This window comes from Telopea speciosissima, chromosome 6 (genome assembly GCF_018873765.1).
Source record: "Telopea speciosissima isolate NSW1024214 ecotype Mountain lineage chromosome 6, Tspe_v1, whole genome shotgun sequence".
In the NCBI taxonomy this organism is placed as follows: Eukaryota; Viridiplantae; Streptophyta; class Magnoliopsida; order Proteales; family Proteaceae; genus Telopea; species Telopea speciosissima.
The window spans coordinates 53053170-53066214 of record NC_057921.1 but is presented as its reverse complement, the minus strand read 5'-3'; the positions used below and the strand labels follow the sequence as shown (position 1 = coordinate 53066214).

The following is a 13045-nucleotide window of genomic DNA, read 5'->3' as shown; positions in this document are numbered from 1 at the left end:
GTGCACCAGAAATGGAGAGGAAGCCCAGGGAGAGAGATCCAGATGGGGATGGAGCACAAGTCGACAGTGCGCAACTAAAGTTGACAGTGCCACTGTCGAAGGAAGATAGGATTCTTCCCTACCTGCCAGGGACCACCTTCAAGGGTTCGAATCTTATCAAGTTCATCCGAGAATTTGAAGACGAAAAATCCATTAACAAGGAGAGAAATCTCAAGGTTGCCTTGGACTCTCCATTGTTTTGAGAGGGAGAGTTTAATAATGTGGAAGGGAGGTCTGGAGCCCAGGAAGTGACCCACCAGGCAGTTGCCCCAAAGCTTTACTTCATCATCAAAAAGCCCTGGAGGGCACAAAGCAAACTTGGAGGAGCCATCTATAGACGGGGGGATGAATCATAGGGGAAGACCTTCGCGGGAAGGTTCAGGGGCAAGGCCAAACAGGGAGTTCAACGAAGGGGTTGGGGAAGGAGGAGGAGATGATGGAACAGAGATAGGGGAGGGTAAAACTGTAGGAGAGGGCAGCATTCCACCCAAACCAGATTTGAAAGAATAGAAGGGGGGGGAACAAGGGAAACAATAAATAGAGGGGGGGGGGGGGCTAGCATCACTTCTCTTTCCAATGGACTAGTAGAGAAGGTTCTCCTTTTCCGGGAGAAGGCATTCTACTACATGATGAGGATTCGACAGGAGTCCATACAATTGTTGATAGGTGAGCGGAAGCCAACCCTATCTCTACAAACCTAACCAAACCTCTTAGGGAGAAGCTTTTCAAGAAAGTTTATGTGAGAGGGTTTCAACCTACTACTAGAGAAGAGGCCCTTGCAGTTGTACGAGTTAATCTACAGTTTGGGCCACTTCACTACCAGGTCCTTGCCTAGTGAGTCCCCTAGCGCATTGTGACATATCTGATGTTGCCTCTTGGCAGCATAAGGCTAGTATTCTTTACATTGGTGCATAGAATACCATCAAGGTGAAACAAGAAGGGAGAACATATCTGATGTTGCCTCACGTGTTGATGGATCTGCCTCGACGGCAACAATTCTCTCCTCCTCCAACTATGGGTTAGTCTCTCCTCCCCACTCTTGGATTTGCGGTCCAACTTTCTTTCCCGAGATACGTCACCTTAATGTCAAGATCATTATAAGGGTATCTTAGATTCACGACCTAACTCGACTGAGTTGAGTTTTAATAGCGGGAGAGATGATGCAATTACACGTAGGATTAGATAGGGCTATTTTGTAATTTGAATTTATATTTTATTATGTTGTCGTTAGATATGCTAGTAGTAGTAGAAATTTGAGTTGGTTCCAAAGCCTATTTAAAAATACGTACGCAAGTGGTTCTTTTAGCCTTGAGTCTTTAAATATATTCTACCCAAAAAAAAAGTCTTTAAATATACATGTAATCAATTAGAGATACCGATTGAAAATGGATTGAAAATTTTCTACATGTTGCTGCCAAGCATGGAACTAATCTTGGTTTTGCAGCTGACCGAGATGAGTTGAAGGGGGAGTTTAAAAAATGAAACGTTTCAACCATATTTCGGTAATTTAGCAAGTTTCGACCTGAACACCTATATAAATTCACTTATCCCCATCGAAACTTGAAGAAACCTGGCTTAAAACCAGGACAGACACTTATTTATCCCAAAAATAAGTAAATGGCTTTATTTATATTTGTTATGTCATCTACTTAAGATATTATTCATAAATAAGCAAATACCCCCTATTTGAATCCAATAAAAGTAGTTAAAAAATCAAACTCTAAAAGGATAAAAAGTCAACCCCCCCAATTCAAGAACAAAAAATGGGATTTTCAGTGGTAGGTACAATTTTCAGTTTTTAAATGCTAGGGTTTTTCTCAAATTTAAAATTTCCACAAATCTTAATATGATAAAACATCGCCAAAAACCAAATGAGCGGTAAAATAGTCATTTGTTTTGATATCTAAAAATTTATTTCCATTCAGAGCAGTTTTAAACAGCATTCACGCACACACAAAAAAAAAGTTTAACCGAAACATAATTCCTTCAATATAAATCAGATTTAAGCAATCTAGGATTTGTTGGAAAGCTTTCCAACAAAACTTTCAAACAAAACCAAGATTGTTTAAATCTGATTTATATTGAAGGAGTTATTTTCTAGTCAAACCTTATTCGATACCATGTCCAAGAAAAATATACACTATCAAACTTGGGTCAAAACTACAAGTATTATTTTGAGTATTCTCTGTGTGAAACTAATGCATGGATTGAGTTCAAAATGGCAAAAATAGGCAGCACAAAAATCAGGGCAAGAAAACAACTTCTAGGCCTCGAAACCAAGGTTCGAGTTAGCCTGGAGAAAGTACCAGGTTTCAACCGAGATATGGTCGAAACCAAGATTTAGAACCTTGCTGCCAAGAGCTATGGGTGTGCAGCTCTAACAACCCCCCCCCCCCCCGGATCTCCTCTCTTGTTCAAGGTCCGATCTACCCAATTTCTCACCTTCTTCCCCTTCAATCCTTGTTATTCTTTAATCAACTTCTATTTTCTTTACTACTATTACCTGGTTATTCCTTATTTTCTGCAACTGTCTTCCTACCAAACAGCAAAGGAGTTGGACAATTACCCTAGTGAGCAATCGGTTGGGCCTAATATTCTGGGCATAGACTGAACCTCCATAGGAGATTGAAAACCCAGAATTTCACCCTCACAGAATCCCCTGCTGTGAGACGAATTCATACTCATACCTGGTTTAGCTACAGTACCACCACAACCAGTTGCAAAATTTGTTCTTTGTTTATTTACCGGATTTCCTGGCCTATTGCTGGTTGTTCCTAATAGATTTATGAGTGCATGATCTTACACAAAAGTTTTGCGTCGATGGACTCCCGGTGAGCAAGTTCCTTCATCCAATAAAGGGTTAAGTTACTGCTGGTATGGTTCTTATCATGGAAGGAAAGGAAGATAAGTTCTGTTATTTACATTTAGTGCCCTTTCTTCCTATATTACTCCAAAGCCCAAGTCCTAACCTTTGATTCTGTCTTTCCCCATCTCTATATCAATTTCCAGAGTTGTCCTCTTCCCTCTAAACTAATACCTGATTTGTTAAATATATGCTTATTATACTCTTAAGGTCTTGACTTGGCTCAAAATACAAAATTGCCATTTCTTTTAAATTGAGTCGTTCAGCACTTCGATGGGCCCGCAGTGACCTGAATTAGGATTTTGAACCCAGGGTTGCGATCACACTAGGGGCTCCCATACCCCAGAAGAAAAAAAATGCTTTTCAAGTGCAATAGATATACCCCACATATCATTTCCCACATAAGTATTTTATATTTACAAAAAAGACTATCATGTTTACAATATTTCTCTAGTCTTATTGCCTACTATGAGTGTAAATGATGAAGTTGTGTTATCATGGCTGGACCAGCATGACCCGATCTGGAAACCCAAACCGAGACGATCTGGTCCAAGCAGTATTTTGGTCCAACAAGGGTTGATAGGGGATTTATTTTATTTGGGAGAATATTGTGTAATCTTTTATTTTATTTTGAGTTAGCTATTAGATACGTAGGAGAGTCTTTATTATCTTCAGTTTCCTTGTTTAAAGTAATTTCTATATTCTGTTTGGAGTTTTTCTCTTCATACATGTGTAACCAACTAGCAATGGAAGACAGAGAATGAATAAAATTGCAGTTAGTTACAGTACCACCAGTGGGAGCCAAGAATCAGCTGCGTGTTCTTCTTCCCTCTCCTCCCATCAATCCAATCTTCTCCCCCTTTCAGGTAAACTTCTTCCCTCTTAGATACATCCTTTGAATTTTTACCCTTCTGTTTCTTCTTTCCATCTCCCTTTTTATCTTATCTTTCTTATTCCTTTCTTCTATTACTGATACTATTATCGTTACCCTGTTCTGAGCAACCTAACAGTCACTCACAATAGGGGCTGACCTCTCTCACCTCTTCTTCTTTCCTCATGTTCTAGGCATTTGATCATCACCCTAGAGCAACTCAGACCCTAGGTTCCCATTCCTAATACTTCTTCCACTGTTGAGATTCGAAATCATAATCAGAACTGGTTTCTGAACCACCACCCAGATCTGTTTCAAACATTGATATCAACACAATACCGGAACACTGGATCTGTTGTTGAGTGCTCCTAAGAGCCCTAGATGTTGTGAATCGGTGCCTGAAATCTCAGGTCAAACAGACAAAAGGTTAGTAAGCTATATCATTCGAAACCAACAGTGGTTTTCGCTGGTTATTCATTTCGTGAGGTTGAAGACAACCTCTCCCACATTGTCTAAAGCCTTATTGTTTAATTTACATAAATACCCCTCTATTCCCTGCTTTATTCAATTCCTGCCCCCTCCCATTTAGTCCCAAAAATATCTCCTTTAAGTAGTTGCTTCCAATTATAACCTTAACTATATCTGTCTTCTCTTGATTGATTCTGAATTTCAAGATAATTACAGAATCACCATCAACCCTATTATTTGATTTGTTTGTCACTTGGGTGGGCCCATAGTGAACCAATTTAAGGGTTTCAGAACCCAGGATTGCATCAGTAAAATATAATAAGATGGGATTTTAGGTGTCAATAGGGTAATAGGGTTTGCGAACTTTTTCTGTTGTTACAACTTGCCATATGGCAAACATAGATTTCTCCATGTGATAGACTCACACCAATTTCACTGATCATAGTTCAGTTGAGAACAAGTACTGGGAAATCAAGGGTAAAAAATTGTGTCAAGGAAACAAACTAGTAAAATATCAGAGATCAATGCCCATTTCAAGAAGCACTTTCACAGTACTGAAAAAGAATATTACTGGATTAGAATGGCTTGAAGACACGGTAATATTTGAAGGTTCAACAATAATAAATAAAAATTCGATGAAAACTTTTAAAAAATGGTCCAACAAATACAGAAAATATGCAAAATGGAAATCATAACAATCTTTAAACTGACCTTCTCTGCACCTTTGATCAAAAAATAGCCTCCATGGTCAAAATCGCAATCATTTTTATCAAGCCCATCAAGCCAACAACGTTTGGACCGCACCATCACAGGGATCCTGCCAACCACGACATCCCTTTCCTCTTCACTTTGAACATCCTTTTCAATAAATTGCTCTATACCAGTTTTGAATTTGTCGCTTTTCATAAGCTTTTGAGTATAAACCTGGAAAGATAACAGCATATAAACATAATTAAGTAATGGATGGTACTATAATTTGCATTTAATATATAAACAACAAAATAATGAGGAATAAATAGCTTCAGAAGATGGTTCCAAAAGGAGAAGACAAACTGTTAGGTAAACCGTAAACATCATGTAAGGAGTGTATCCATTGTAGTAAGTATTCAGGGGAGCTGAATTTACCCTGCTAGGATGGTGGTAGAGTTGGGGCAGCAAATGCCAAAGTGGCCTTTTCAGTGTAGTAACTTCTACTATTCAACAGTTGGGAAGATGATTGAAACCATCAGAAGAGGTTATAGGCAAGGGTTTAAGTATCGGTATCAGTATCGGACTATCAGGTATCATATTAGAAGGGCAATTTTAAGAGCCGTATCGGAGAATCGCAAGATATGCTAAGGATGTGCATACAAATGGTCAATAAATCACAATTCAATCATCAGATTCATGCAAATAAACAAGTTTGATGCAATGAATCATGGTATTTGTCTTTAATCTATTAATTCATAGCAAAAAGCATAGTTAAAATGCATGATTTGAGCAAATAGAGTTACGTTTTCGAACTTATCTTACTTGCACACATTAGATACTTTAATCCAAAATTTGTGGAGATTTAATGATCAAAACAATGCGATTTGCTGGGTTAGAATAGTTTTTTATCTAGGAATGGGATCTCCAACTCAAATCGAAGCAAAAAAAATTGGACTGGATAGGTTAGAAGGGGTCTTGGTTTTCTTCTCTATCATGAATCTGTTTTTTTGCAAGTCTTAAGGTAAGTATCGAGCTGTATGGCTTAGTATCAAGCGGTATTGATTCGTATCGGTTCATATCGACCAATACAAAGCGGTACATTTTTTTTAAGTGCAAAAGATTACTGCCTGGTTGCGTGGACCCTGCACCAGAGCGGTGGCCAATGAGGGCAAGTTGGGGCAACAAAATGGATGGGATTTTTTATTCACGGGGGGTGGAGCGGTAATTTCGTACTCTCTTATGTCTTGGCACAGGTTCCACGCGACCAGGAAGCATTCTTTTTCCGTTTTCTTTTTATTAATAAGTATCTAAAAGATAAAATACGTATCCGTGGATATTTAAAATCTTGGTTATAGGGTTGGCTGATAGTCATGGACGTCTAGCATTCAGAAGGGGTTTGATTAGCATTAAATTACTCCACTTGAATTGCAGATCCAATCGTTAATGTGAACTGTCTGATATAAAAGAGCAGCAGGTTGCCAATGAAAATTAAAAGAAAGAAGAAAGAAGGTTCAACAAATAGAAGAAAATAGTACCAAAGAGGAATTACTCTTTCTTGGCAAGCATACCAGTGAAAACATCAGCCATTCAAAGTTGAGAAATTCTAGTCATGGAATAACACCCAACAAGTAGTTTGCCATAACTTTCCCAGGCCAGATCATATTCTTGACATCTTAGGTTCATTAGATGGGCAAGAGAATCACATGTATATTTTCTAGTGACACTAGAGTCCAGCAAAATGGGCAAAAATTAGACTCCCAAAAATAACAACCAAAGAAGTTATGGGAATTAGACAAAAAATAAAAACTAATCTCTCTTGTTTGATTTTTCAAACAAAGAATTGACCTGGATTCCAAAAACAAAAGGAGAACAAGGGGTGATTCGCCATAGGGGAATGAATTCCATTTCTTTTCCAATGATAAATAAATAAATGCCATATAAACTCACAAGTACGGGGAATCAATGTCTTTTCTTTTATTTCTTTTTGTGTTTTGTGGATTTTAACAAAGGAGAGGTCTAGAGTAGGGAAAAGACTAAACTTGACATATAAATAGATAAACCATGTAAGAAAAAAAATGAGAATCAAACAGCACACACCTGGATTGGGCGACACACCCAACAACAACAATAATGACAATGAAACCTAGCAATAAGAACAAGGCATCCAAAATATGAAGCCCTCAAAGAAGACGCACATGGACCTCCAAGGTCCTAAAGGAACAAAAAATTGTAGTAACACTCACAAGGTGTGAAGCAAGTCGTAGATTTACCAACACCACCATTCATCCAGTCCTCTGTGGAACCAATGCAATAACATTATGTTGCAAACCAGGTTATCAATCTTCTCTGACAAATGTGAACTTCTTAAATTGGTTTTCATTCATTAGGATTAATCTATCTACATTGACATGCATATTGTTCTTATAGCAAACGAGCAAAATAAATCAGATCATCTATAATGAATAAGAGACAGGCAAGAACCGATCATCTTCAGTTACCTGAACTTTGATCTTCACTTTCAAGCGACCTGAATAGCTCATGTGTTGGAGACGAGCATGCCAAGGCATCAACTTGAGCAGCTTATTGTCATCAGTCCCACTTCCAGCGGTCCAAAACATAGGCTTCTCAAAAGTAATTTCGCCAAACGATACAGATGCATATCTCCAGTCTCCTTGACCCTTACCCTTTTTAGAGGGATCGAAACCAGGCTCTACCGTGATCTCGCCCACAGAGTCAAACACTTTCTGAATCCCACGCTCAACGAAGTCATTGTATGAGTCTATCTGGTGACCAATGAGACCGTACTCGTTGAAAAAGAGCTTCGAAGCCTCTCTGCGGAACTTGCTGAGAAGCTCTTCACTCAACTCCGGCGCTTCAGAGGTACCCACTTCACCACTTTTATCAACGTCCATATTCACCACATTTGGTAACTTCGAAGTACCAACATTACCATTTTGATCGAAGTCCATGTCCATCTCATCTGGGAACTTCTCACCCTCGCTGCTCATCCCTGAGTCATCCTTCGCCTCGGGTTCCCCCATTGAAGCTCAAAATCTGAAACAAAATTTTGAAATACTAACCCCCAAAATCGAAATAATAAACCTTAAACCCTAGAGCAGTTAGGGAAAAAAAAGTGTAAAAATGTCATCCATTATGCAATACGAAGAAGTTAAATCGAGTGAGAAAGGGGGGGAGAGGAAATGGTGACATGCAGAATGGAGATGTCATGAGTAAGGTTTGCAAGCTGAAAGAAAGATTTGAATCAAAATGTACCAGAAAATTTCACAGTTTCTCCTTCAGTATTCCTTCCACCTAGGGAGATGGAGAGAAATTTCGAAAGCCCCAAAACTGTTTTGCTTTTCCCACTGTTGCAGAAGCGAGAGAAATTGCACTTGGCTAAAGAATCAGTGACGGAAACTGTAGTTTCTCTTTCAGTCTTCCTTCCACAAAGGGAGATGAAGAGAAATTTTAAAAGCTCCCAAACCGTTTTCTGCTTTTTCCCCTGTTGGCTGTTGCAGAAGCGACAGACAGAAATTGCGCTTGGCGGAAGAATCAGTAACGGAGGCTCTCTTCGTCCAATACGCAGTGAAAAACATTTCTCGAAAGACTATTATGCCCTCTTCCTTGTTGTGTTTTTTAAGCCGGAAGAGATGAACATTTGATGGACAAATATGACAATATAATCAAAAAAGAGAATGTGTAGGCCAATTGGCAGATACGGTCAGTGCATTAATACAGAGGAAATGCTCCGATGGTATCGTTATCCCCTACAATTCGCTGCCCCTCCACTTCCTCCAAGTCCTCACATGGGGCGGAAATGATCATCCTACCCCTCGCCCGAAAACACTGCCCAAAGTGGGGTCCACTCCCTACTATTAGATTGAATAATTATCACCTCCAATTCGTGAGCACCTCCAATTCCTCTAATAGGAGGGAGTGGACCCCACCTTGGGCAGTGTTTACCGACAGGGGGTAGAATAGTCATTTTCACCCCATGTGAGGAATTGAAAGGGGCAACGAATTGGAGGGGATAAGGATTCTTTAAGACTAGCGAAATTATAGGTTACCCATCCATTACAATTTTTTCCAGCATTGTTGAAAGTTTCAGGCATGATGCACGAAATTGAATCGTATCGGTCACCGAATTGTTATCACCTTCAATTCCTGCCGGCTCCAATTTCTCACATAGGAGCAGAAATAACCACCTTACCCCATGCTCGAACACACTGCCCAAGGTAGGGTAGGGTGGTCAATTCTGCTCCTATGTGAGAAATTAGAGGGAATTGGAGCGGACAACGAATTGGAGGTGATAAAAATTCATCGGTCACCTGCAAAACTAATATGATATCGGTACGAAATTGGCCGTATTAGTCTGATTTTTCTTTAAAATATGAATTTTAATTTTTTTTTACCCTTTATCCATACCATTTCATCGATACAGTATTGAAACGGTATCAAGCCAAGTGATTAGCAATAAAGATATGTATCACCCGAGATGAACGATCTGAGACCGATACCTCAAACCATGATTTTGGGGTCAACAACACAAGTGTCTGTACAAATTTGTTCTACAATACTTACTGCTAGATCTCTGTCGGCTCCAAATCCATCTTTTAATTTTCTTCTTTCCAATTGGTAGAAGTTTTTTTGGAGACTTAAATTACATCCCAAATTTAAATCTTTTTTTCTGGCATGTGCTACATGCATGTCTCCCAATCAATGCAACTTTACACAAGTGGTTTTCGATCGACCCTTATTGTGCTCTTTGTGGAAACTGTGTTGAGTCATACTGGCACATATTCCTTTCATGTGATTGGGTTAAACGAATTTGGGCTGCTGGTCCGTTGGGACTGAGAACCGAGTTCTTGTCTTACCCCTCTCTGGAAAAGTTCTGTCTATCTATGATGGTTAAGTTTAAGATGGACAAACAAGATTTATCTTGGTTCTTTGGGGGTTTTTCTTATTTCTTGTTATTTTATTTGGTCTGTTCGAAACAAGGTGGTCTATGGTCATGAGAAACTAGATCCAGTTTGGCTTATGAGAAACATTGATCGTTGGATAGCTGATTTGGAGTTATTCCCCCCCCCCCCACTGTTCACTCCTATGATGTTGTTCCCCAGCTTGAGGAGGTGCCTCATCTTTTTAAATTTTCTAATTTTCCTAATTTCAATTTTCCTGTCCTAATCTGTGCAGGATTTCAAACCCCAGGGCTTCGTAAAGCAGGATGGGCGTACCTTTTTTTGATAAATGGCAAGTTTAAGGTGTTTGCTACAGGTTCTATCAAATCTACTCAATAGCTGGAACCCGAGCTTATTTGTATTCGCACAGGGCTCGATCATGCTTCCAGTTTAGGACTGAAGATGAAAGAAGTGTGGTGGGCGAATCAACAGATCCCTGATCTCCTTCCATCACCAACTACTAATCCTTGGCCGTGGCATCTTCTTCAAGACCTGCTCTGCTGTATATCAGCTCTGTAGGCCAGGACTTGGACTTAAAGTTTAAAAAGTTAGGGAACCCTTTCTGTTATGCAATTGTTTCTAATCTGGCCATAACAACCCTGAACTCAAACTCTTTTGTATTTTCCTCTTGTTAGTGTGTTTTTCTTTTGTTCTCATAAAAAAATAAAAAAATAAAAATTTTGTTCTACAATTACAGCTACAAGCTTAACGCAAGAACCATTATTATTTCCATCCATTATAGGGAAATAATGAAAACGAGTTTTGTATCCACAAAAGAAGGCAGCCCAACTCAACTGCGCAGGAAGTAAAGGACCAAAAGGTTTCAGGAATGTTCCTTCCTTTTTAGATGTTTGTGAATCTTTTTTTTTGGGGGGTTGAAGTTTGTGAATCGATAGCAAGAACATTCCAACAACCGGGTTAACAACTAAATTAATTTCATCCAAATTGACTACCAACCACTATCACAAAATTAATATGGTTGTCACTCTATGCAAATTCGGCACGTATGGATTACCAATTTGTCCAAACTAGGTTATCAGCTCCTTCTTTATCCTGTGTTAGGGAATCATTTCCCTCTGTTTGGGCCCTTGCCCGGTGGGTTTTAGGGTTGTATCATGTCTTTACTGATGTTTCTGTCCCAAAGACTCCTAGCAATGGGTATGAGATCTCTAATTTTGAATGCTTCTAGGAGCCTGTTAATGGTAGCTACTGAAACATGTCTTCCCTAGCTCAGCCATCATGGGAAAGCTTTAGCCATCTCATGTAGTCTAGAATTATGAAACCCAAGTCCAAGTGCATACATAAGTGTAGCCCTTAAGGAGGTCAGCCCGAATCTGAGCCCAAACCCATTTGATCTACTTGAATCAAGGCCAAGAAGGAACCGAGCACCAAGTGACTAAGCCACTATTGAGTGGGGCTAAAGTGTTGAGATGAAGAGTGGCTAGATGGTGCTCGGTTCCTTCTTGGCCTTGGTTCAAGTGGATCAAATGGTCTTGGACCCAGATTTGGGCTTACCTTGGACTTGGGTTTCATTATTTTAGACTGCATCACCATCTGATTGGAGTTGAAGGTAGCTTGTGACAATGGCAATCGAAGGGTTATCCTCTATTCTGACTACCAGGTTCTTATCCACTACTTATTTAACCCCTTAACCTCCCCCTATAATTGAAGTCTCAATCAAACTGGGGATGCATGTCAAAATTCTCCCTACCTTTGGATGGGTGGTTGGAGAGGATTTTTTTCCATGCCCATGCTATCTCTAAATGGGTTTTGTGCTATTCTTATTTGGGTTTGAGAAATTAATTTTTGCAGCCAAAATTCTTCTCGAAACTTAACCAATTCATGGTGGACATATTCCTTCCTATTTCATTATATATGAATATTTTTCATACCAACTTCAAACACCCATTCATCTCTTATTATCAAACATTAAAAATATCTTTATCAAAATAAAAAAAAAATAAATAAATATGAACTCAATAATAATTATTAAAAAAAACTCAGACCTGATATAAGTCGATCATAATATTTGTTGGTCCATCAAGATGAAACTCAAATCCATCCAAAGGCAATGTTATGTGACCTACACTTCTCTAGATAACCAAAAAGTCCCAACACTTAACCCTAATTTCCCACAAATCTAAGTGGCCAGAGAAGCGGGGCAATGCCAGACATCAAACCCCAGAGAGAGAGAGAGAGAGATGAAAGAAAAGACTGAATTAATAAACATAAAATCCATCCACATGAAGAAGTCTTAAAGCTGTTAATTTAGTTACAAAGCCTAATTAAGTAACTAAGTCGTAGATATAATCAGAGTTCCTTCTCTTGTTCATCATGATGGGATGAGATAGTTCTCTTCACCTTCTCGGCAGCCTCATGCGCTACATCTCCTGCTGCTTTACCGATCCGTTCAGAAGCTGCTTCTTCACTTTTTCCATTACTCTTTACACCAGCATTAGATCCTCCTTCCTTAATTCTTCTACAACCATTAAAAATATGATTAGATCAAAATAACCCCAATCCTATACACAAAAACACAACAGAGAGAGAGAGAGAGAGAGAGAGATTGGAAGATTACTGACTCTGAATCAGGGATTCTGAAATGAACCCAAGCAAGTTTGATCAAAGAAGTAAGTTTTTGGAAAGGGGTTTTAAAGTTGATGCTTCTTTCTACAGCGTTTGGACCTTGATCATCACCACCTGCATCTCCAACTGTGGATATGATCATCAACTCATGAGATATGATGATAATAAACAGTGAAACTATTAGGGCTCTGGTTGACCATTTTGATTTATCCATGGCGCTTTGCAGTTTAGTTTGCAAAATATGATTTACCTCGCAATGGTTAGAGAAAGTGTTCGATGGTTTTGGTTTTTGGACACGGGAGAGAACGTGGAGCTCGATTCTCATATTACGTGACACTTTACCTAACACGTGTTGAACATGCAAAAGAGCTTCACTTGGACGTTTATTTGTCATAGAGTGAGTGATCCCACTTGGCAACTGGGCCCTACGCTAAGGCTAAATCCGTTGCGCTGGAATGGGTTTCGGAAAAGTGCACGAAATTAGGTCCTCATGGTCCGAGCCCACCCTGATCTGTCATGAACTCGAACAAGCCTGGGTTAAAATACCCTGCCCTTGAGGGCGGATCAAAA

At 39.3% G+C, this 13045-nt stretch overlaps 2 protein-coding genes across 3 annotated transcripts in view; both read right to left on the bottom strand.

Moving 5' to 3' along the window:
* The window catches only part of LOC122664373 (DNA-directed RNA polymerases IV and V subunit 2-like), a 36691-nt gene extending 28432 nt beyond the window's left edge, over positions 1-8259 (bottom strand). The window contains exons 1-3 of one of the 2 annotated variants that reach the window (XM_043860165.1): positions 8140-8259; positions 7430-7977; positions 4953-5165 (exon numbers count right to left, since the gene is read on the bottom strand). In XM_043860165.1, coding sequence (XP_043716100.1) covers positions 4953-5165; positions 7430-7972 — 756 coding nt within the window. In that variant the 5' untranslated portion in view covers positions 7973-7977; positions 8140-8259. The remainder of the gene's footprint in view (positions 1-4952; positions 5166-7429; positions 7978-8139) is intronic. The other variant, XM_043860164.1, reaches the window with a different exon arrangement.
* Positions 8260-12090: 3831 nt separating this feature from the next.
* LOC122664915 lies at positions 12091-12706 on the bottom strand. The gene is made up of 3 exons (XM_043860948.1): positions 12472-12706; positions 12342-12368; positions 12091-12290 (listed from the first exon to the last, which is right to left on the bottom strand). The coding sequence occupies exons 1-3, from the start codon at positions 12687-12689 to the stop codon at positions 12200-12202; spliced, it is 336 nt and encodes a 111-aa protein (XP_043716883.1). The 5' UTR covers positions 12690-12706; the 3' UTR covers positions 12091-12199.
* Between the last annotated feature and the right edge of the window lie 339 nt (positions 12707-13045).

What these genes read in the sequence shown, in the direction of transcription:
- LOC122664915 (XM_043860948.1), bottom strand. Translation starts at nt 12,689, where the DNA reads ATGGATAAATCAAAATGGTCAACCAGAGCCCTAATAGTTTCACTGTTT. An exon ending in TTCAGAATCCCTGATTCAGA is followed by an intron (nt 12,369 to 12,471) that starts GTCAGTAATCTT and finishes TAATGGTTGTAG; the next exon opens with AAGAATTAAGGAAGGAGGAT. An exon ending in AAGGAAGGAGGATCTAATGC is followed by an intron (nt 12,291 to 12,341) that starts TGGTGTAAAGAG and finishes TGAACGGATCGG; the next exon opens with TAAAGCAGCAGGAGATGTAG.